Source organism: Heterodontus francisci, unplaced genomic scaffold (assembly GCF_036365525.1).
Source record: "Heterodontus francisci isolate sHetFra1 unplaced genomic scaffold, sHetFra1.hap1 HAP1_SCAFFOLD_745, whole genome shotgun sequence".
NCBI classification, from domain to species: domain Eukaryota; kingdom Metazoa; phylum Chordata; class Chondrichthyes; order Heterodontiformes; family Heterodontidae; genus Heterodontus; species Heterodontus francisci.
The window spans coordinates 112,465-136,924 of NW_027141721.1; the positions used below are offsets into that span (position 1 = coordinate 112,465).

At 47.5% G+C, this 24,460-nt stretch overlaps 1 protein-coding gene across 1 annotated transcript in view; it reads left to right on the forward strand.

Annotated features, from left to right (window-relative positions):
* The window catches only part of LOC137364494 (uncharacterized), a 99,442-nt gene extending 76,053 nt beyond the window's left edge, over positions 1-23,389 (forward strand). Inside the window, exons 2-11 of the mRNA XM_068027677.1 lie at positions 7,396-7,444; positions 9,376-9,520; positions 9,674-9,750; positions 9,845-10,009; positions 12,768-12,912; positions 13,065-13,141; positions 13,236-13,397; positions 13,801-13,896; positions 21,089-21,174; positions 21,875-23,389. Coding sequence (XP_067883778.1) covers positions 7,411-7,444; positions 9,376-9,520; positions 9,674-9,750; positions 9,845-10,009; positions 12,768-12,912; positions 13,065-13,141; positions 13,236-13,397; positions 13,801-13,896; positions 21,089-21,174; positions 21,875-21,970 — 1,083 coding nt within the window. The 5' untranslated portion in view covers positions 7,396-7,410 and the 3' untranslated portion in view covers positions 21,971-23,389. The remainder of the gene's footprint in view (positions 1-7,395; positions 7,445-9,375; positions 9,521-9,673; positions 9,751-9,844; positions 10,010-12,767; positions 12,913-13,064; positions 13,142-13,235; positions 13,398-13,800; positions 13,897-21,088; positions 21,175-21,874) is intronic.
* Positions 23,390-24,460: the final 1,071 nt, after the last annotated feature.

A 24,460-nucleotide genomic window follows, 5' to 3' on the forward strand; every position in this document is an offset into this window, starting at 1 on the left:
TGAGAGGGAGCAAGGGAGAGGTAGAGTGAGGCAAAGACAGAGAGAGAGGAACAGACTGATCAACAAAGCCACTGAGAGATGGAATGATTCAGGGAAAATTAGTTCGAAAGAGAGAGAGAGAGATTGAGAGAACGAGTGACAGATAGAGAGAATGAGGCAATAGGAGGTGTAGAGACAGACAGGGAGAGACAGAGACAGAGCGACACAGAGGCAGAAAATGAGAGGAGATTGTAAGAATTAATGAGAGAGAGAGAGAGAATAAGAGTGAGTGTGTGTGAGAGAGAAATGGAGACAGACAGCAAGAGTAAGCAAGGAAATGAGAGGCGGGAAAGAGAGGGGAAGGAAAGAAGAGAGTGAGATAAAGAGAGAGAATGAGATTGGGTGCGTGTGTGAGAGACAGAAAGAGCAACAGAGCAGAGAGGAAATGAGAGAAGGAAGGAGAGACAGTGATAAAGAGAGAGAATGAGAATGTGTGAGAGAGGAAAGATAACAAGAGCAACAGAGAGAGAGAAACAGACATGAAGAGAGAGAGCCAAGAAACAATTTTACTGAACAATGTTAACCTTTTTAAAAAATCAATATTGGTGAAGTCTGCTGTTCCCCTGGAGGAGAAACCCCCCCCCCAAAATACAAAAACAACGGCAGCAGAATAAAAATACGAACAAATTGAACAATAACTTCAACAGGAGGAAAGAAAAACAACAATAAATTCAATAACAACCTCAACAAGAAAGACACAAACAAATTCAACAACAACCTCAACAGGAAATAGCACAAATAAATACAACAACTTAAAGAGGAAAAAGCACCAACAAATTCAACAACAACTTCAACAGGAAAAGCACCAACAAGTTCAACAACAAATTCAAATGGGAAAATACCAACAAATTCAACAACAACTTTAACAGGAGAAAAACACCTCCAAGTTCAACAACAAACTCAACAGGAAAAACGCCAACAAATTCAACAACAACCTCAACAGGAAAAACAGCAACAAAGTCAACAACTTCAGCGGGAGAAAACACCAACAAAGTCAACAACAACTTCAGCAGGAGAAAAACAGCAAATTCAACAGAAACTTCAGCAGGAGAAAAACACCAAAAAATTCAACAACAACTTCAGCAGGATCTGCACGTTGTCTGTTCATGGGATCTTGCCTTTTAGAAAGTGGCTGTCACTGTTTCTACATTACAGCAGTGGCCGTACTTCGAAACAGTAGCAAAGAATATGGGAATAGCAAAACATGCGAGATCTTGGGCTTCATAAATAGAGCCATTGAGTGCAAAAACTGGGAAGTTATGCTGAACATTTATAAAGCTCTGGTTAGGCCACAACTGCAAAATTGCATCCAGTTCTGGTCACCACACTTTAGGAAGGAGGTGAGGTTCCTTGAGAGGGTGCAGAGGAGATTTACCAGAATGGTTCCAGGAATGGAGGATTTTAGTTACAAGGTTCGGTTGGAGAAGCTGGGGTTGTTCTCCCTGGAGAAACTGAGATTGCGTGGAGACCTGGTAGAGGTGTACAAGATTGTGACAGGTTTAGATAAAGATTACAAAGAAAAGCTGCTCCTCACCCAGGAGTCAGTCCCCAGCTCCACTGACTAGTCCCACAGTGTTGGTGTTCCTGCTCTTCGCTCCAGCTGCAAGGAATTTACAGCCCGACACGTCCTTGCCGACCTTTTTGGTCCACACGAACGTCGTTCCACGCCCTCTTCATCTCGCCCCCAGCCACATCTCCTTCTGTTCCTCTCTCCCTCATGTCCTATCCAACTGCCCCCCTCCCCCCCAGCTTAAATACATCTTCCCTATTCCTTTCATCCTGTGGTACTGAGTTCCACATTCTCCCCACTCTCTGGGTGAAGATGTTTCTCTCAAATTTCCAATTGGATGTTTTGGTGACTGTATTATATTGACGCACCTGCCCCGTTTTTACTGGTCTCACCCGCAAATGCAAACATTTTTCTCTACATTTATCTGATCAAGACCCCTTTCATAATCTTAAATAGCTCGATCAGGTCACTCCTCAGCCTTCTCTTTTCTAGAGAAAAGAGCCCCAGTCTGTTCAGTCTTTTCCTGATCATTATGACCTCTCACTTCTCGTATCATCCCTGAACATCTTTCTGTGTCTTCTTCATGTCGAAGACATGTTCACACTGCAGTAGGTAAACCCAACAGGATACAGAGCTGCAGGCTTTTATCTGAAACAGGTGTTTCTGTTGGTGTTTTTGTTGAACTGCTCCATCTCTCTGAGCCACTGTGCAGACTCCAGGCACAGCAATGCATGGCCGAGTGATTCTCCCACAGGCTGGAGGACTCCAGGTTGAACTGGGCGTCAGTCGGTCACTTGGCGCTGAAACCCCCCACCGTCCCCTCTGAAATCACACTTGGTACAGCTGGGGAGTAAAACATTATTTTGAAATAAGACCATGAGACTCAGTAACAGATGCATCTTCCACTGGAAGCTTATCCTGCAATTGGAAAATCAGTGGAAAGAAGAGAGTTGAGTCTTGTGAGAAGCCACATGAAGATTCAAGCAAGTGATTCAGGTTTGCACAACACCCCCCTCCCTGATGGGAAACCCACGCCCCTCTCTCTCCCATTGGCTGCCAGTAGTTGTTGTTGCATTTGTTGGTATAATTTTGAAGTTGTTGTTGTATTTGCTGGTGTTTTTCTCCAACTGAGGTTGTTGAACTTGTTGGTGTTTGAATCTCCTGCTGATCTGTTGTTGAATTTGTTGGCGCTGTTCTCCTGATGAGGTAGTTGTTGTTTTTGTTGGTGTTTTCCCTGCTGAGGTTTTTGTTGTACTTCTTGTTTCCTTCCCTGCTTAAGTTGTTGAATTTTTTTTACGTTGAGGTTGTTGTTTTATTTTGGAGTTTTTCCCCTGCTGAGGTTATTTTCTGTTTTTTAACTCATTCATGGGATTTTGGGCGATGCTGGTTGAGGCCAACAATTATTGTCCATCCCTAATTGCCCCTTGAGAAGGTTTTGGTGAGCTGCCTTCTTGAACCGCTGCAGTCCATGTTGGGTGGGTACACCCACAGTGCTGTTAGGAAGGGAGTTCCAGGAATTTGACCCACAGTTAGTGAAGGAACGGCCGATATAGTTCCAAGTCAGGATGGTGTGTGACTTGGAGGGGAACCTGCAAGTGGTGGTGTTCCCATGCATCTGCTGCCCTTGTCCTTCGAGGTGGTAGAGGTTGCGGGTTTGGAAGGTGTTGACGGAGGGAGCCTTGGTTCATTGCTGCATTGCATCTTGTAGATGGTACACACTGCTGACACTGAGCATCAGTGGTGGAGGGAGTGAATGTTTGTAGATGGGGTGAAAATCAAGCGGGCTGCTTTGTCCTGGATGGTGTCGAGCTTCTTGAGTGTTGTTGGAGCTGCACCCATCCAGGCAAATGGACAGTATTCCATCACACTCCTGACTTGTGCCTTGTAGATGGGTAACAGGCTTTGGGGAGTCAGGAGGTGAGTTACTCGCCGCAGGATTCCTAGCCTCTGACCTGCTCTTGTAGCCACAGTATTTATACGGCTACTCCAGTTCAGATTCTGTTCAATGGCAATACCCAGGATGTTGATAGTGGGAGATTCAGCGATGGTAATGCCATTGAATGTCAAAGGGAGCTGGTTATATTCTCTCTTGTTGTAGATGGTCAATGCCTGGCACTTGTGTGGCGCGAATGTTACTTGCCACTTTTCAGCCCAAGCCTGGATGTTGTCCAGGTCTTGCTACATCTGAACACGGGCTGCTTCAGAATCTTAGCTGTTGCGAATGATGCTGACCATTGTGAAATCATCAGTGAACATCCCCACTCTGACCTTATGATTGAAGGGAATTTCATTTATGAAGCAGTTGGAGATGGTGGAACAGGACGTACTCGGGGATGGCGATAGCGAGCTCTGTGACATTGTCTGTAAGGCATGATTCCCTGAGTATGACTATGTCAGGTTGTTGCTTGACAGCTCTCCCAACCTTGACACAAGGCCCGAAATGTTGGGAAGGAGGACCGTGCAGATTCAACATGTTGTTGCATCTGCTGCTGTTTTTCACCTGCTGAAGTTGTCTTTGTTGCTTTTCTCCTCCTGACGCACTTCTTGAATTCTGTTGGTGTTTTTTTCTCCTCCTGACATTGGTTGGTGAGCTTTTTTTTGCCAACGTTGCTTCTGAATTTGTTGGTGTTTTCCCTCGCTGAGGCTGTTGTTGAATTTGTTGATGCTTTTCGTGCTGAGGTTTTTGTTGTGTTTGTTGTATTGCCCGGAGGAGGTTACAGAGATAGGGAGGGTTGTAGGGCTGGAGGAGGTTACAGTGATAGGGAGTATTGTAGGGACTGGAGGAAGTTACAGAGATAGGGAGGGTTGCAGGGGCTGGAGGAGGTTACAGAGACAGGGATAATTGTCACTGTTCATCGAGTGTACTCAGTGTTAACCCCAGTATCATTCTGGTGAATCTCAGCTGTATCTGGTCTCAGGCAAACAGCTGCTTGTTGAGGAAGGTGCCCAGACTGTGTGCAATATTCCAAATGTAGTCTAACCAGAGCCTCCTACAACTGTGGCATTACCTCCAAACCCTTTGCATTGTAGCTTCTTCCATTAATCACACGTTCCACAATGCATGACTGGATGCACGCATACACCACACACACACTCCCAACCCTCTCTCTCTCCCACCCCCTTTCTCTCCTCAGTTTGTTTGACTATGTTGTTAGTTGTGCATCTTTGTCCTTCAGCTGATCTTATCTGTGCCTCTGATATGAAGAGTCTATTGTTCTCAGTCCTTGACAAACACAACAGCTTCCTGCTTTGCAAAAGTTGACATTTTCCTAGTTGACACACGGCACAACATTCAAATCTGTTAGTCCCAGGGAATGCAAATATCAAAGCCGGCTCAGAAGAGCTAATGGACCCATTGTGGGACTGAATGAATATCTGACAATCTGGCATGGACACAGGGGCACTGACAGAATCAGCAATCCAGTGAGAATGGAAACTGTGGAAACTATCAGGGACGAGGAGTTGGACATGGGCTGGTTGGAACTGAGATGCACATTCAGACACCCCTTTTCACAGGCAGTGTCACATTGAGTAACAATGTGCTGCAAGGTGATTGTGATTACTGAGGGGACAGTGACATTGTGATTCTGTCACAGGAATATTATCTAGAACCCTGGACTGACTGCACTGCCCAATGTGCTAATGATCTAACAGAGAAATGTGGGAACAGACGAATCCCACACCATCAGAAACAAATCCTAGAATAGTACAACAGAGGGAGGCCATTCGGGCCATCGAGGGGTTGTCATCTCTTTCGAAAATCAACCCAGTTAATCCAACTCCCCTCTCTTTCACCATTTCCCTCAATTAATTCCCCTTCAAGTATTGAGCCAATTCCCTTTTTGAATAATACCATTGAATTTCCACCACCCTATCAGACATTGCCCTCCAAATCCAAACCACTCATGATATTAAAAAACATTTATCCTCATGTCACCTCTGGTACCTTTGCCCATCACATTAAAGCTGTGCCCTCTGGTGATCTATCGAATCTCCCCTTAACCTTCTCTGCTCTAAGGAGAACGTCCCTTTCTAACCCAGTCTTTTTATTTGACTGAAATTCCTCACCAACTGAACCATCCGAGAAAATCTCTTCTGCACCCTCTCCAAAGCCTACAGGTGTTTCCTAAAGTGTGGTGCCCAGAATTGTTCCAACAGGGACCGAACTGGTGTTTTATACAGGTTTGGCATGACTCCCGGAGTTTTGTACTCGACCTCTCTATTTACAAAGCCCAGACTGTAATATGATTTATTAATCGCTTTCTCAACCTACCCTGTCACCTTTAAATATTCCTGCACAAGCACCCCCAGGTCTCTCTGTTCTTGCACCACTTCACAAATTGTATTGTTTCATCTCTCCTCATTCTCGCAGTCAAAATCAAACATATCAAAGACTAATCCCACCCATATCTGGGACAAATTACCTGCTTATTATTATTCAGTCAGTCATGGACAATGGTCTGCCAGTAACTCTATAAAGTTTACATACAACACTTTTCCTTCCATAAAACAACATCCTGGGTGGTTCTTGTATTGAAGTTTATACCGAAAGCCCACTGCTATCCCAATGTTAGCAGTTGAGGAGCAGTCAGTGACTGAGACATTAACATCTAGTCAGGGACCCCTCACAATATCCCATGTCCTGAATACTCAAACACTCTCTCACTGAGAAATTTATGTCCTCCTCATTCTGGTTTGTATGTGTTACGAACGCTGTATCTGTGCTATTTCGGAGATGGTATCTCTGTCGCTGATGTGAGGATTTCATTGTTCTCATTCTGTGACTATATTCTGAAAAACACAATCATTTACTTTAACCCCAACGACCTCAAGGAGGAAAATGGATGTCTGATCATTTGTCTCTCTGGAACATCTTGTTTCTCTCCCCCCTCTCATCATCCCCCCAATACTGACCCACTACTGACAAGAGAGGCATGTCTCCTGTGAATATTCTCTCCCTAATACTTAGTGCCTATGAAAGATCAAATATACACAGCCAACTGGCAAATACTAACTTTAATATTCAGAGTCCCAGCCCCAGGCTCCAATCTCCCAACACCCTCCCTGTTGGGTAACTGAAGACAAGTTATGTTGCAACAGCAAAGCCCCGTGGGTTAGCATGGGCCCAGGAGAAATATTAATGTGGTTTATTAAGGCAGATAGTTTCACCAAAAGGCCTTCGTTTGCATAGATTATGTCATATTATTCATCATTACTAAATGTAAATATTTCAGCCAACCAGCACTGCAGTCAATCCGCAGTGGTGTATATAGGGGTTGGAGCTGTCACTGAGACTGACACTGTTCACAGCATAGTGGACCCGAGACTGAGGAGCAAGCAGCTGGAACTGAACCGACAACATCTCCCACCCAGCGACATCTACTTTGGAGACTTTGGTAAGCAGTCGGGTGTGGGAGGACTGTTAGAAAAAGCAAAGGAGTTTGTCACTTGCTAGGTGTTGACCCAGGGGGTGTGTGTCCAGCTTCTCCTGAAACAACACCATCTTCATGAATAACCTTTGTCAGAAATTCAAAGAGGTTTGTTTCAGGGATGCAGGAGACAGACCTGGAGGAGAGAGTCGGGAACACATGTGGTTTATTCATAAAAGCTTTGGAGAGTGGAAAGGGTGAAGGATTGGAGTCAAGTTCCTGATGTTTAACAAGAACATGTAGCTGAGCTCACCTCTGTCTGTAAGAGCCCCAGTGAGAGAGAGATAATTAGATGGAGCTCACCTCTCTAAAACAGATATACTGACGAACTCCTCGGCAACTCCCTATTTAATATTCCCTCCAATTTCCCGACTCGGTAATCTCTCTCAAATGTTTGTCTTGTGTTTCCCTTTCCAGAATCTCACCAGTAAGATGTGGACTCTGCTGATCATTCTGGGTTACCTGAGTGAGTAACTTTCATTCTCGACAAAGTTCACCCCCAGTACAACTAGAACAAGCTGTGTTTATGCATACCGTTACATAGAATAATCTCCCAAGATGTTGCACAGAAATCTGATTGAAGAAATGTCTGACACACGGCAGGGAAGGAGATGATTGGAGGGCTGACTGTTAGTTTAAAAGAGCAGACGGAGGTGGAGAGGCAGAAAGGTTTAGGAGGCTAGACATCTTGAAGCCACATCAGACACTGCTGGAGGAAAGGGAGTGGAGGGAATTTATACAGGAGGCTTGGGTCAGAGAAACAGAGAGTTGGTGAAGATTACAGAAATGTGGTGGGAGAGGGCGGGAGAGGTCATGAAAGAATTTGAACAGGAAGATGGAAGTTGTACATCAAAGGCGTTTGCAGCTGTGAACCAATGTGGGTCAGAGAGCACAGGGGTGATGTGTGACTTAAACTTTCTGCAAGATAACATACAACAGCAGTGTGTTGGAGGAGACCTGACTTCTGGAAAGTGGAAGCTGGGAGGCTGGCCAGGAGAGGATTAGAACATTTGATTCTCTAGAAGGTAGAGGGTTTTTGGTAGAGGATTGGCTGAGGCAAAATCTGTGATGGTGGATATTACGGAGGTTGTAATTGGATGCCCTTGTGATGAGGAGGCTACAGGGAAGGAAGCTGGGCACAGTCAGAAGCTGATGAGAAATTGGAGAGGGACAAGATAGATTCTCGGGGTACGCTAGAGGTAACAGTGCTGGAGTGTGTAGGGAAGACACTGCAGGAGATTCTCTGGCTGAGACTAGACTGGGTTGAGTGGAAATAGGCCAGAGCAGTTCCACCCAGCTGGACATGGAAGGAGAGGTGTTGGCGATGGATAGTGTGGTGAATTGTGTCAAAGGCTGCCGACAATTCGAGAAGGATGATCACAAACAGTATTCCTGACTTGGCTCTTGCAGCTTCTCTGCTGCTCAAACCCTTTAGCAGTACTTTGGTACCTCTAGACTTGACTATTCCAAAGATTTCCTGGCTGATCTCTCACATTCCACCTTCTGTACATTTTGGTCATCCAGTATGATACTGCCCAAGTCCCGTTCACCTTTCATCTCCGTGCTCACTGACCTACACTGGCTCCCGTTTCAGCAAGGCCTGGATTTCAATATTCTCACAATCGTTTCCAGATCCTTCTATCACCTCGCCGTTCCCTACCACTGAAATCATCTCCAGCCCCACAACCCTCGGAGATCTCTGCGCTCCTCTAATTCAGGCCTCTTGAGTATTCCCGATTCGAATCCCTTCCACCATTGGCAGCTGTGCCTTCACCTGCCGAGGCTTAACGCTATGGAATTCTCTCCCTCAACTTCTCCGTCTCTCCACCTCTCTTTCCGCCTTTCAGACACTCCTTAAAACCTACCTATTTGACATAGCATTTGGCCACCTGCCCGACCAGCTGCTTCTGTGGATCGGTGTCAGTTCGGGATGGTAACACACCGATGAAGTGCTTTGGGACATTTTATTACATCAAAGGCAGTACATAAACGCAGGTTGTTGTTGGTTTTGAGACGACACGTTCCCTCTGCAGGACCCACCAGTCACACTGGGTCGCTTGTGCTCCACCTGGCAGCTCTCGCTCCTCCTCCACTTTACATCTTTCCTACTGGGATGAAGTGAAGCTGAGATATTTACTGCTTTCTGTTACCTGAGAGCTGGTGGTTAATCTAGAATAGGGAGGACTGTCTGTGAGCAGTGAGTTAGAGGGGGAGGCTGAGCTGGGAGACAGATGGAAACCCAGTTTAGAGAAGGAGGACATTTTCCAGCTTCAATCTGGGGGGTTTTGACCAGGGCAGAGGGTGAAACTGAGATTATTGGTATTTTGGGAGGGTACAAGGCGCTGTTTAACATTAACTGTACTTTATATTAACATTAAACATCTTTCTGTCACTCAGTCACAGACTCCACACTCACTGACCCGTGTGTAAATCACACAGTCCTGGACCAGCCCTGGAGGAGCATCGATTGTGATGTCACTGTGGGCTCCGGTCAGGAGAAGTGTGATGATAATCTTGCTCAAGGATGGTACAGATTTAAAAGGTAATATAAAGGAACAAATTCTGGGTAAATCAGTTAATGAGGGAGGAGTAATGGATTTCCCCCAGTTTCTGGCACTATCTGTTGTTACCAGTCTCTCTAACAGTTAATATTTACCATCAGTTCAGGGACTGACTCTGTGATTAACTGTTTCAGTTCTGGTGGATGGAAGATTCCGGACACTGTTGTCCCAGATTTTCACTGCTCCACACGTGCCACAGGCTGGTTACAGGGTAATTTCCGTCTTAAAAATATCAGATTTACATTCACTGTCCAGCACTGTTCACGTGGGTTACCTTCTTCAATATTTATAAACTCTCATTTCAGGTTCCCATCCCAGTGTGGGAAATGGGGAAGTAACGAGGACAGTTTGTTTTAACAAGGCTGGAAATCGCTGTCACTGGACCCAGGAAATAAAGATCATAAACTGCAGCAGTTATTTTGTTTATGAGTTGAAGCCTCCACCTGACTGTGAAGCTGTTTATTGTACAGGTAGATTGCTGTTTGTATATGGTGCAGATGGGTGATTCTGGGATGTCCCGTGTCACCCATGGGAATGAGACAGTTTACTCACTGCCCTCCTTTTTGTAAGGGACACAGTGAATAAAGGATCTGTAAAACAGAGTGAACTCTTCACTAAAACTCTAGGGAACTGAAGCAGACGCTCGCTGTCTGGAGAGAGGGCTGGCATGTCTGGGTAGTATTCTGTCAGGTCTGCAATTGAGGAGATTCATGTTTTCTGGTGAGTGTCAGACACAGCAGCAGGATCCTGACAGACTCTATGTGAAGGGCAGTCACTCTCACCTCACCTCTTGAGTTCAGCTCTTTTGTCCATGTTTGAACCACACTGTAATGAGGTCAGGAGCTGAGTGACCCCGGCGGAACCCAAACTGACCATCACTGAACAGGTAATAGCTGAGCAAGTGCCGCTTGATAGCACTGTCAACGACACCTTCCATCATTTTACTGATGATAGAGAGTAGACTGATGGGACGGTAATTGGGTGGCTTGAACTTGCCCTGCTTTGACTTGTCCTGCTTTTTATGCACAGGACATGCCTGGGCAGTTTTCCACATTGCAGGGTAGATGCCAGTGTTGTAGCTGTACTGGAACAGCTTGGCTAAGGATGCAACAAGTTCTGGAGCACAGGTCTTCAGTTCTACTTCCGGGATATTGTCAGGGCCCATAGCCTTTGCAGTATCCAGTGCCTTCAGTCATTTCTTGATATCAAGCGGAGTGAATCGAATTGGCCGAAGACTGACATCTGTGATGCTGGGGATTGCAGGAGAAGGCCGAGATGGATCATCAACTCAGCACTTCTGGCTGAAGATTTTTGCAACTGCTTCAGCCTTATCTTTTGCACTGATGTGCTGGGCTCCCTGATCATTGAGGATGGGGATATTTGTGGGGCCACCTCCTCCAGTTAGTTGTTTAATTGTCTACTGCCATTTACGACTGGATGTGGCAGGACAAGAAATACTGGAATCACTCAGCGGGTCTGGCAGCATCTGTGGAAAGAGAAGCAAAGTTAACGTCTCGGGTCAGCGACCCTTCTTCGGAACTCATTTGATCCGTTGGTTATGGGATCGCTTAGCTCTGTCCATCGCATGCTAATTATGCTGTTTGGCATGCAGATAGTCCTGTGTTGTAGTTTCACCAGGCTGACACCTCATTTTGAGGTATGCCTTGTGCTGCACTTTGCATGCCCTCCTGCACTCTTCATGGAACCAGGTTTGGTCTCCTGGCTTGATGGTCATGATCGAGTGGGGGATATACCGGACCATGAGGTTACAGATTGTAGTTGAGTACAATTCTGCTGCTGCTGTTGTTCCCACAGCACCTCATGGATGCCCATTGTTGTATTGCTAGACTTGTTTGAATCTATCCCATTTAGCATGGTGATAGTGCCAGACAACACGATGGACGGTATCCTCAATGTGAAGGTGGGACTTTTGCTCCACAAGGACTGTGCGGTGGTCACTCCCACCAAGACTGTCATGGACAGATGGATATGTGGCAGGCAGATTGGTGAGGATGAAGTCAAGTATATTTTCTCCTCTTGTTGGTTCTGTCATCACCTACCGCAGTCCCAGACTAGCAGCTTTGTCTTTTAGGACACGGCTAGCTCGGTAAGGAGTGGGCTGCAGTGACTGAGAGGAGTGGTCTGCAGAGACTGAGGGGAGTGGGATGTAGTGACTGAGCGAATGAGATGCGGTGACTAGGTGGAGTAGGATACGGTGAATGTGGGGAGTGGGATGTAGTGACTGAGGGGAGTGGGGTGGAGTGACAGGGGAGTGGGAGGTAGTGACTAAGGGGTGTGGGATGCAGTGATTGAGCGGAGTGGGAAGTAGCGACTGAGGGGAGTGGGATGCAGAGACTGAGGGGAGTGGGATACAGTGACTGAGCGAATGAGATGCGGTGACTAGGTGGAGTAGGATACAGTGAATGTGGGGAGTGGGATGTAGTGACTGAGGGGAGTGGGATGTAGTGACTGAGGGGAGTGGGATGTAGTGACTGAGGAGAGTGGGGTGTAGTGACTGAGGAGAGTGGGGTGTAGTGACAGGGGAGTGGGAAGTAGCGACTGAGGGGAGTGGGATACAGAGACTGAGGGGAGTGGGATACAGTGACTGACGGGAGTGGGATGTAGTGACTAAGGGGAGTGGGATGCTGTAATTGAGGGAAGTGGGATGTAGTGACTACTGAGTGTGATGTGGTAACTGAGGGGAGTAGGATGTAGAGAAGCGGGGAGTGAGGTGCAGTGACTGAAGGGAATGGTACAGAGTGATTCGGTGGAGTGGGTACAGTGACATAGAGAAGTGGGATGCAGTGATTGAGGGGAGTGGGATGCAGTAATTGAGGGGAGTGGGATGCAGCGACTAAGGGGAGAGGGATGCAGTGACTGAGGGCAGTGAGATGTAGTGACTGAGGGGAGTGGGATGTAGTGACTGTGGGGAGTGGGATGTAGCGACTGATGGGAGTGGGTGCACTGACTGAGGGGAGTGGGTGTAGTGACTGAGGGGAGTGGCATGCAGTGACTCAGGGGAGTGTGATTCAGTGACTGTGGGGATTGGGATACAGTGACTGTGGGGAGTGGGATACAGTGACTGAGGAGAGTGTGATACGGTAACTGAGGGGAGTGTGTTCCCTTCCATTTATCATCACATCCTCCCCGGTTTCACTTGTCACTAGAACTTTTCCCAGTTCTGATGTAAGGTCACATATTAACATTAAACATCTTTCTGTCACTCAGTCACAGACTCTGCACTCACTGACCCGTGTGTAAATCACACAGTCCTGGACCAGCCCTGGAGGAGCAGCGATTGTGATGTCACTGGGTGCTCCGGTCAGGAGAAGTGTGATGATAATCTTGCTCAAGGATGGTACAGATTTAAAAGGTAATGTAAAGGAACAATTTCAGGGTAATCTAGTCAATATGGGCAGAGTAAGGGATTTCCCCCAGTTTCTGGTACTATCTGCTGGTACCAGTCTCTCTAACAGTTAATATTTGCCATCAGTTCAGGGACTGACTCTGTGATTTTTGTTTCAGTTCTGGTGGATGGAAGATTCCGGAGACTGCTGTCCCAGATTTTCACTGCTCCACACATGTTACAGGCTGGTTAAATGGTAATTTCAGCCTTGAGAATATCAGATTTACATTCACTGTACAGCACTGTTCACATGGGTTACAGTCTTCAATATTTATAAACTCTCATTTCAGGTTCCCATCCCAGCGTGGGACAGGGGGAAGTAACACGGACAGTTTGTTTATCCTGGGGTAGAAAACACTGCGACAAGGTCCATGAGATAAAGATCAAAAACTGCAGCAGTTACTTCGTTTATGAGTTGAAGTCCTTGTTTTATTGCGCTGCGTATTGTACAGGTACATTGATGCTTCTATATCATCCAGAGGGTGATTCTGGGATGTCCCGTGTCACCCACAGAAATGAGACGGTTTACTCACTCCCCTCCTTATTGTCAGGGACACAGTGAATAAAGGATCTGAAACACAAAGTGTACTTCACTGAAACTCTAGGGAACTGAACCAGACTCTGCTGTCTCTGTCTATCAGGCACTCTGATCCCTGCAGTGTTCATGGCTCACGTCAGGTCCCCACTGCAGTGCTGGGCACCTCACACTCCCTCTCCAGGAAGCAATGTTCACGAGGAGTTGGATAGGATCTTCGAGGGTTTGATAAAGATGAAAATCTGACACTGTCTGGACTAGAGAACGAAATAAACGAGCTCTTCGGGTTTTCTCCACTCTGCTCTCTTCCTTTATTACAGATCCAGAGACTGTCGCAACTGAGGAACCCGAGGAACAAACAACTCGAGAATCCACTAGGGGATCATCGTCTACCCCAGCGGTGTCTGGAACATCAGGTATCCCCCTTGTGGGGTGCATTCGAAACAGATTCCACACCCAATGTTGCACCATAGAAGATCAGTCCTCGAGATCATCCAGTCTCTTACTGAGGGAAGTGGGATGGAGTGACTGCGGGAAGTGGAAGGGAGTGAATGAGGGAAGTTGGATGGAGTGACTGAGGGGAGTGGGATGGGGTGACTGAGGGAAGTGGGATGGAGTGACTGAGGTGAGTGGGATGGGGTGACTGAGGGGAGAGGGATGTGGTGACTGAGGGGACTGGGATGGAGTGACTAAGGAGAGTGGGATGATGTAATTGAGGGGAGTGGGATGTAGTGACTGAGGGGAGTGGGATGTAGTGACTGAGGGGAGTGGGATGTAGTGACTGAGAGGAGTGGGATGCACTGACTGAGGGGAGTGGGATGCAGTGACGGAGGGGAATGGGATGCAGTGGACTGAGGGCAGTGGGATGCAGTAATTGAGGGGAGTGGGATGTAGTGACGGAAGGGAGTGGGATGCAGAGGCTGAGGGGATTGGGATGCAGTGACTGGGGAGTGGAATGCACTGATTGAGGGGAGTGGGATGCAGTGACTGAGGGGAGTGGGATGCAGTGACTGAGGGGAGTGGGATGCACTGATTGAGGGGAGTGGGATGCAGTGACTGAGAGGAGTGGGATGCAGTGGCTGAGGGGAGTGGGATGGGGTGACTGAGGGGAGTGGGATGTGGTGATTGAAGGGAGTGGGATGCAGTGACTGAGGGGAGTGGGATGCAGTGACTGAGGGGAGTTCTTTTGGGCCTCCTTATCTCGAGAGACAGTGGATACGCGCCTGGAGGTGGTCAGTGGTTTGTGAAGCAGCGCCTGGAGTGGCTATAAAGGACTGAGGGGAGTGGGATGATGTAATTGAGCGGAGTGGGATGCAGTAATTGAGGGAAGTGGGATGTAGAGACTGAGTGGAGTGGAATGCACTGATTGAGGGGTGTGGGATGCACCGATTGAGGGGAGTGGGATGCAGTGCCTGAGAGGAGTGGGATGCAGTGGCTGAGGGGAGCGGGTTGCAGTGACTGAGAGGAGTGGGATGCACTGATTGAGGGGAGAGAGATGCAGTGACTGAGAGGAGTAGGATGCAGTGGCTGAGGGGTGTGGGTTGCAGTGACTGAGGGGAGTGGGATGGGGTGACTGAGGGGAGTGGGATGTGGTGACTGAGGAGAGTGGGATGCAGTGACTGAGAGGAATGGGATGGAGGGACTGAGGGGAGTGGCATGATGTAATTGAGGGGAGTGGGATGCAGTGATTGAGGGGAGTGGGATGATGTAATTGAGTGGTGTGGGATGTCGTGACATGGGCAGTGCGATGCATGGACTGAGTGGAGTGGGATGCAGTGACTGAGGGAAGTGGGATGCAGTGACTGAGGGGTGTGGGATTTAGAGACTTAGGGGAGTGGGATGTAGAGACTGTGGGGAGTTGAATGTGGTGACTGAGGGGAGTGGGATGGGGTGACTGAGGGGAGTGGGATGTAGAGTCTGAGGGGAGTGGGATGTAGTGACTGAGGGGAGTGGGATGCAGTGACTGAGGGGAGTTAGATGCAGTGACTGAGGGGAGTGGGATGATGTAATTAAGGGGAGTGGGATTAAGTGACTGAGGGGAGTGGGATGCATTGACTAAGGGGACTGGGAAGTAATGATTGAGGGCAGTGGGAAGAAGTGATTAGGGGAGTGGCATGTAGTGGGTGAAGGGAGTGGGAAGTAGTGAGTGAGGGGAGTGGCATGTAGTGAGTGAGGGGAGTGGGATGTAGAGACTGAGAGGAGTGGGATGCAGTGACTGAGGGGAGTGGGATGTAATGACTGAGGGGAGTGCGATGTAGAGACTGAGGGGAGTGGGATGTACTGGCTGAGGGGAGTGGGATGTAGTGACTGAGGGGAGTGGGATGCAGTGACTGAGGGGAGTGGGATGTAATGACTGAGGGGAGTGCGATGTTGAGACTGAGGGGAGTGGGATGTAGAAACTGAGGGGAGTGCGATGTAGAGACTGAGGGGAGTGGGATGTAGTGGCTGAGGGGAGTGGGATGTAGTGACTGAGGGGAGTTGGATGCTGTGACTGAGGGGAGTGGGATGAAGAGACTGAGAGGATTGGGATGTAGTGATTGAGAGGAGTTGGATGCCGTGAATGAGGGGAATGGGATGTAGAGACTGAAGGGAGTGCGATGTAGAGACTGAGGGGAGTTGGATGCCGTGACCGAGGGGAGTGAGATGTAGAGACTGAGAGGAGTGGGATGAGGTGACTGAGGGGAGTGGGACACAGCGTCTGAGGGTAGTATGATACAGTGACTGAGGGGTGTGATACAGTCACTCAGGGAGTGTGATACAGTGACTGAGGGGAGTGTGATACACTGACTGAGGTGAGTGGGACACAGTGACTGAGGGGAGTGTGATACACTGACTGAGGTGAGTGGGACACAGTGACTGAGGGGAGTGTGATACAGTGTCTGAGGGTAGTATGATGCAGTCACTGAGGGGAGTGTGATACAGTGACAGAGGGTAGTGTGATACAGTGACTGAGGGGAGTGTGATACAGTGACTGAGGGGAGTGTGATACAGTGTCTGAAGGGGATGTGATACAGTGACTGAGGGGAGTGTGATACAGTGACTGAGGGGGATGTGATACAGTGACAGAGGGGAGTGTGATACAGTGTGTGAGGGGGGTGTGATACAGTGACTGAGGGGAGTGTGATACAGTCACTGAGGGGAGTGTGATACAGTGTCTGAGGGGAGTGTGATACAGCGACTGAGGGGAGTGTGATACAGCGACTGAGGGGAGTGTGATACAGTGACTGAGGGGAGTGGGATACAGTGGCTGAGGGGAGTGTGATACAGTCACTGAGGGGAGTGTGATACAGCGACTGAGGGGAGTGTGATACAGTGACTGAGGGGGATGTGATACAGTGACAGAGGGTAGTGTGATACAGTCACTGAGGGGAGTGTGATACAGTGACTGAAGGGAGTGTGATACAGAGACTGAGGGGAGTGTGATACAGTGACTGAGGGCAGTGTGATACAGTTACGGAGGGGAGTGTGATACACTGACTGAGGTGAGTGGGACACAGTGTCTGAGGGGGATGTGATACAGTGACAGAGGGTAGTGTGATACAGTGACTGAGGGGAGTGTGATACAGTGACAGAGGGTAGTGTGATACAGTGACTCAGGGAGTGTGATACAGTGACTGAGGGGAGTGTGATACAGTGTCTGAGGTTAGTATGATACAGTCACTGAGGGGATGTGATACAGCGTCTGAGGGGGATGTGATACAGTGACTGAGGGTAGTGTGATACAATGACAGAGGAAGTGTGATACAGTGACAGAGGGGAGTGTGATGCAGTGACTGAGGGGTGTGTGATACAGTCACTCAGGGAGTGTGATACAGTGACTGAGGGCAGTGTGATACAGTTACGGAGGGGAGTGTGATACACTGACTGAGGTGAGTGGGACACAGTGTCTGAGGGGGATGTGATACAGTGACAGAGGGTAGTGTGATACAGTGACTGAGGGGAGTGTGATACAGTGACAGAGGGTAGTGTGATACAGTGACTCAGGGAGTGTGATACAGTGACTGAGGGGAGTGTGATACAGTGTCTGAGGTTAGTATGATACAGTCACTGAGGGGATGTGATACAGCGTCTGAGGGGGATGTGATACAGTGACTGAGGGTAGTGTGATACAATGACAGAGGAAGTGTGATACAGTGACAGAGGGGAGTGTGATGCAGTGACTGAGGGGTGTGTGATACAGTCACTCAGGGAGTGTGATACAGTGACTGAGGGGAGTGTGATACAGTTACGGAGGGGAGTGTGATACACTGACTGAGGGGAGTGGGATACAGTGACTGAAGGGAGTGTGGTACAGTGACTGAGGGGTGTGGGATGCAGTGACTGAGGGGAGTGTGATACACTGACTGAGGGGAGTGGGATACAGTGACTGAAGGGAGTGTGATATAGTGACTGAGGGGAGTGCGATACAGTGTCCGAGGGGAGTGTGATACACTGACTGAGGGGAGTGGGATACAGTGACTGAAGGGAGTGTGATACAGTGACTGAGGGGACTGCACTACAGTGTCTGAGGGGAGTGTGAGACACTGTCTGAGGGGAGTGGGATACAGTGACTGAGGGGAGTGTGATACACTGTCTGAGGGGAGTGTGAGACACTGTCTGAGGGGAGTGGGATACGGTGAACTGAAGGGTGTGTGATACAGTGACTGGGGGAGTGTGATACAGTGACTGAGTAGAGTGTGATACACTGTCTGAGGAGAGTGGAATGCAGTGACTGAAGGGAATATAATGCAGTGACTGAGGGGATTGTGATACAGTGAGCTGAAGGGAGTGCGAGACAGCGACTGAGGAGAGTGTGATACAGCGACTGACGGGAGAGGGATACAGCGACTGAGGGGAGTGTGATGCAGTGACTGAGGGGAATGTGATAAAGTGACTGAGGTGAGTGTAATGCAGTGATTGAGGTGACTGTGATAGAGACTGAGGGCAGCATGATGCTCAAACTCAGGAATCCGAGGAACAATCGACTAGAGAATCTACTGAGGTTTCATCCACTACCCACCGGGCTCTGGAAGCTAAGGTATCTGCTTTGTGGGGTTATCATCGCAGAATCATGGAATCAAAGACTGGTTACGGCACAGAAAGTTTCTGTTCAGCCCATCTTCACCGTGCCAGCTCTCTGGCAGTGCAACTCACCTACTCCCACTCCTGCCATTTTCCTGTCGCCCTGCAGATTGTTTCTGCCAGGACAATTATCCAATTCCCTTTTGAAAGCCTCAATTAAACCTGCCTCCAGCACACTCTCATGCAGTGCATTTCAGATCCTAACCACTCACTGTGTGAAAAGGTTTCCCTGTCTCTGTTGTGACTTTTACCACTCACCTAAAACCGTTGCTCTCTAGTTCTGGATCCTCCCACCAAGAGGAACAGTTTTTCCCTGACTACTCTGTCTAGTTCCCTCTTGATTATGAACAACTTGCTCAAATCTCCTCTTAATCGTCTCTTCTCCACGGAGAACAGCCCCAGCTTCTCCGATCTATTCATGTCACTGACGTCCCTCATCCCGGGAACCATTCTGGTAAATCTTCTCTGCACCCTCTCGAATACCTTAACATCCCTCCTAAGTATTGACCGCTCTCTCGACCTGTCTTGCCACCTTCAATGATTTGTGCACATGTCCCCCCCAGGTCCCTCTGCCCCTGCATCTCCTTTAGAATTGTATCCTTTATTTTATATTGCCTCTCGTTCGTCTGACCAAAATGAATCACTTCACAATTCTCTGTGATAAATTTCATTTGCCAGTGTCTGCCCATCCCACCAGCCTGTCTATAACCTCCTGACGTCTATTGCTATCCTCCTCACAGTTCACAATACTTCCAGGTTTTGTGTCATCTGCAGATTTTGAAAGTGTGCCCTGTACGCCCCAGTCGATGTCATTAATATACATCAGGAACAACAGTGGTCTGAGCATTATTAGAGAGCAAAACATAGATGCACAGAGAATTAGGAGGGACAGATAACAAAGGAGTCGATAAGAGTATCGTATGAGACGGGGACAGTGTAAGAGGAAAGGTGATGAGCTGTAAATTCAGTTTAATGTGTGTGTATGTGAATGCAATGAGAGTGGTAAATAAGGTTGTTTAACTTCAGGCGCAGATAGCCACGTGGAAATATGATGTTGTGGCAATTACAGGGTCCTGGCTCGAAGAGGGGCAGGACTGGGTAGTGAATATTCCTGACTACAAGGTGTTCAGGAAAGAGAGGGGAGGAAGGAAAGGAGGAGGGGTATCAGTATTGATTAAGGGGAACATTACAGTGCTGTTTTCTTTTCTCACTCTTGTTCACACTCATTCCAGATCTCCCTTACTCTTTTCTGTCTCACACCTGTCGCCTTCCCTCCTTTTCTCTCACTCCTGCTCTCTGTTGTTCTCTGACTCCACTTTCCCCCTGTCGTTTCGCTGATCATTTTGATAATCTCCTGAGTTTTCTCTGTTAGTTTTTGTTTCTTGTTGGAGTAGTAACTGATTCTGCAGCCGATGATATCTTGTGTCCCCCCTCAGTAAAGGCTGGTATACATTGATTCAGTGTGTCGAGGGAGTTAGATTACATACGAGAGGAGGTTCTGTGTTGAAACACTTCTGTCCACTCATCCAGCGTTCTGAATCCCAGTGAAATTCCTCTTGTCTTTATTTGACCCTCACAGACTCGGGGATTCCGTCTACTCCCGAGGAACCTCCCGACTCCCAGCCTGTTTCTGATGATGGTGGGAACATTTCAGATTCTCCACATTTCAGGAATATTAAATCCCTCCTCCTGTCTCAGTCTGGCACAAATATATCAGGACCGAGGGCCTCCAAACAGCTGTGTGATCGTTCTGTGTAGGGAAACCCATCGTTCTCACTCTCTCTCTGTCTCTCTCTCTGTCTTGTCTGTGCTGTCAGACAAGAGTTGCAGTCGCTTGTGTTCAGTATGACTGGATACATTGGGAAACACAGAAACGTAAACGTCCAGAAATTCCTTCAGAAATATCTTTGAGCTTCTATCTCACATCCCTCTCTCTGTAACTCTCAGTTTTATCTCTGTCTCTCTGTTTCTCCTTTATCTGCCTTTCACACGCATATATAAATATATTTCATTTCTGTAACCGCCTCTCTCCTATGTGGTTCTCAGTTTCTCCAGCTCCCTCTTTCACCTCACTCTGTCTCCCACTCTCTCTGATGTTCTGTCTCCCTGTCTGTCTCTCTGACTCTCACTTTCTCTCTCTCTGTCTCTCTCACAGATGCTCTTTGTCTGTCTCTCTGTCTTTGTCTTTGTCAGAGGGACAGAGAGCATCAGAGAGAGAGAGAGAGAGAGTGAGAGTGATAGACAGAGACAGAGAAAAGGGCAGTGAGACCGGAGTAAACACGGAATGCAAATGATCTGGGGAGATGGAACAAGGAGGCAACAGAGAAGAGAGTGCAGGATAGAGGATGATAACACAGAGAGGTCAGATTATAGACAAGACGAGTTGAGATAGAGAGAATAACAGAGACAGATGAACAAACGAGTGGATGACAAACTGGAGGAAAGAGAGTTTAAATTAGAGAGGAGAGTTCATTCGAAATACGTCCCGTTCCCTGTGCTAAACTCTGGGTGTGTTCAACCTGTTGATGTTGTGACTGTTGTGTTTAGATACTAAATACAAGAGGATTAATGTGAAGATCACTTCAATGACTGATCTGGATGATGAAACTGCAAAGAGAATCGTTGTGGAGAGGGTGAGAGACTGCACTGGACTGAGGAGAAACACGGGAGACAACAGATCCTCCCTCTCACTGTCTGTATTCACTGAATGGGAACTCCAGGTCATTATTTAAACAGCTCTAATTCCCCCTCTGCTTATCTTCTGGTCCCCCAGATCAGGCTTGTGAGGGGTTGAATGGGCTTCCTCCTGAGCCTGTGTGAAAGGCTGGAGAGGGGGTGAGGGGGCTGAATGGCCTTCTCCTGTTCCTGTGTAATAACTCGAACGAGGGGCTGAATGGCCTCCTCCTGTTCCTGTGTAACAGACTCGAGGGGATGAATGGCCTCCTCGTTGTACGGTAACCTCTCTCTGATCTTCCCTCTCACTCTCCCCATTCTCTCTTTATGTCCTTTCTATCTCTGTCTCTTTCTCTGCCTCGCTCACCCAATCTGTATTTCTCTTTCTGTGTCTTGCTTTCTGTCTCTGTCTGTCCCTCACTGCATCTCTGACGACCTCTCGCTCTCACACCCTCTGTTTCTCTACCTCTGTCTCAATCCCTGTAGCTCTCCCACCCTCCCTCTCCATCTCTCCCTCTATGTGAGTATCTTTGCCTCTCCCTGTATCTCACTGTCTTGCCCCCACCCTCTCTCCCGATCTCTGTCTGTATGCTCTCTGTCTATTTCTATTCACTCCTCCCCTTGCAGTAATACTCATCGTTTCTCCTCTCTGCGATGCAGATGAAGCACATGTTCCAGGATCAGTGTCCACACACGAAGCTCGAATTGGATCCAGAAGACGTTCAGTGCTCGGCTAGTGAGCCTGTGGAAGTGTGAAGGTGTTTGGACATGTCAACAAGCACCCGACACGTGTGATCCAGTCTCTGTGTGTTTTACATCCTCACTCAATCACTGTACCATCTTATCTTCACCTTGTTTAACTCAAGGAAATTGTCAGCAAAGGGTTAATCTCCGACTAGAAGTATGCTAATGTTATACTGTAATTGGTGTGTCTTTATACCGCAGGGGTGTGGGAGCTTTAAGCTATTGCTTTGTTAAATAGAGAAGTACGATCCCATTTGTATACAGTGACCACTGGTCAGCTGAACCCAGACTAACCTGACAGCTCTGGCCACTTTCAGGATGAAGTGATCTCAGGTTTAATGAGGGAGTTTCTTTAAAGATCTACCATTGAGTAGAGGTCCCTAAGCTTCATGGAGCTGTCAGCACTGAGAATAGGGGCAAGGAAAACAGTTCGTCCTTGTCCAAGGAGAACCTCAGGGTAGATAACATCTTTTAAATTGAGGGTTCATGCAGAATGGGGGATCGGTTGATGCTGAACTTTGCAGAATCAAAATATATTGAAAAGGAAAGCTTTCATTGAGTACAAAGCATTTATGTGTGGCATATGTCAAATGTTTAATAACAAAGGAAGGGAGTTGTACTGAGCTCAGGAACCTAATGCTGACAACACTCCATCTCAATAACACCTCTGTGAATGCTTCCATTGTCTCTGCTCTGCCACACTGCTTGTCTAACATCCAATACTGGATGAGCAGATATTTTCTCCTACTAAATATTGGGAAGACTGAAGCCATTGTCTGTGGTCCCCGACACAAATGTCATTCTTGGACCACTGACACCATCTCTGGTACCTGTCTGAAACTGATCAAGACAGTTTTCAGCCTTTGTTGTTGTGTTTGACCCCGAGATGAGTTTTCGACCACATATCCACACCATCACCAAGACAGTCCATTTTGCACCTCCATACCATCTCTCGACTCCGCCCCTGCTTCAGCTCATCTGCTGCTGAAACCCTCATCCGTGACTCTGTTACCTCCAGACTGGACTATTCCGATACTCTCCTGGCCAACCGCACATCTTTCACAATTCCTGATCTTATCCTCATACAAACATTTGCTGCCTGTATCTAAACTCACTCCGAACCCTGTTCACCCATAACCCCTGGAACTATTGCCATTCACTGACTCCCTGCTCCTCTCCAATTTCCCAATATTAACATCCTGACCAGTCTGTTGAACTGTTGTGAAATGATTCATTGGTCACAGCTCTCTAGTGTAACAATGTAAAACGTCTGCAATAAGTGAACATGGCTGTGTATCTTCCATTGATGGACATTCAAACAAGGAGAGCTGCAGCATGGAAAGGCTTTTTAACGTGTTTGACTTCCTGACCACCCAGTGTGATTGCAAATCTGATTGTAAACTGTGTGTTTAAAGTTTTATTGCATTCTCTGTCTGCTAAATATATCTATGAATATTGAACCTGACCGTCTCAAGAAGCTGATTGATTTTGCTGGAATGGCTTTACCATCTGATCATGGAAATCCAGTTTTTTTTTTGTTCTGGGAGGGAATACTCACTGTTAAATGATTGCTGAGTGCTGAGATCAGAAGGGATGTGACTGTACGTGGTGGGACTGCCCAGCATTCCCCAAACCTTGTGCTACTCCATTCTATTCTGGTCTGTGCTTCCACCCTGGATAATCCAGCTCATTCAAGGCCTGTCAGATCAAAATGAGAAATCCTGACCTTTCAAAAGGCATTTGATACAGTTCCACACATCAGACTTGTGAGCAAACATGTAGCTCTTGGAATGCATAGGACGGTAGCAACATGGATTACGAAATTGGCTGAGTGACAGGAAACAGAGAATAGTGGATAATGGATGTTTTTCGGGCTGGAGAAAGGTTTGTAGTGGACTTCCCCAGGGATCAGTGTTGGGACCCTTGCTTTTCCTGATATATATTAATGTCCTAGACCTCGGTGTACAGGGCACAATTTCAAAATATGCAGATGATACGAAACTTGGAAGCATTGTGAACTGTGAGGAGGATAGTGTAGAACTTCAAAAGGACATAGACAAGTTGGTGGAATGGGCAGACAAGTGACAGATGAGGTTCAATGTGGAGAAATTTGAAGTGATTAATTTTGGTAGCAAGAACATGGAGAGACAATATAGAATCGAGGTTACAATTCTAAAGGGGGTGAAGGAGCAGAGAGACCTGTGTGTTTCTGTGCATAAGTCATTGAAGATGGCAGGACAGGTTGAGAGAGTGGTTGATAAAGCATACACTATCCTGGGCTATATTAATAGGGGCATAGATTACAAGAGCAAGGAAGTTATGTTGAACTCGTATCAGACACCAGTTTGTCCTCAGCTGGAGTGTTGCCTCCAATTCTGGGTGTTGCACTTGAGAAAAGATGTGAGGGCATTTGAGAGAGTACAGACGAGATTCACAAGAATGGTTCCAGGTATGAGGAATTTCAGTTATGAAGATAGATTGGAGAAATTAGGACTGTTTTCC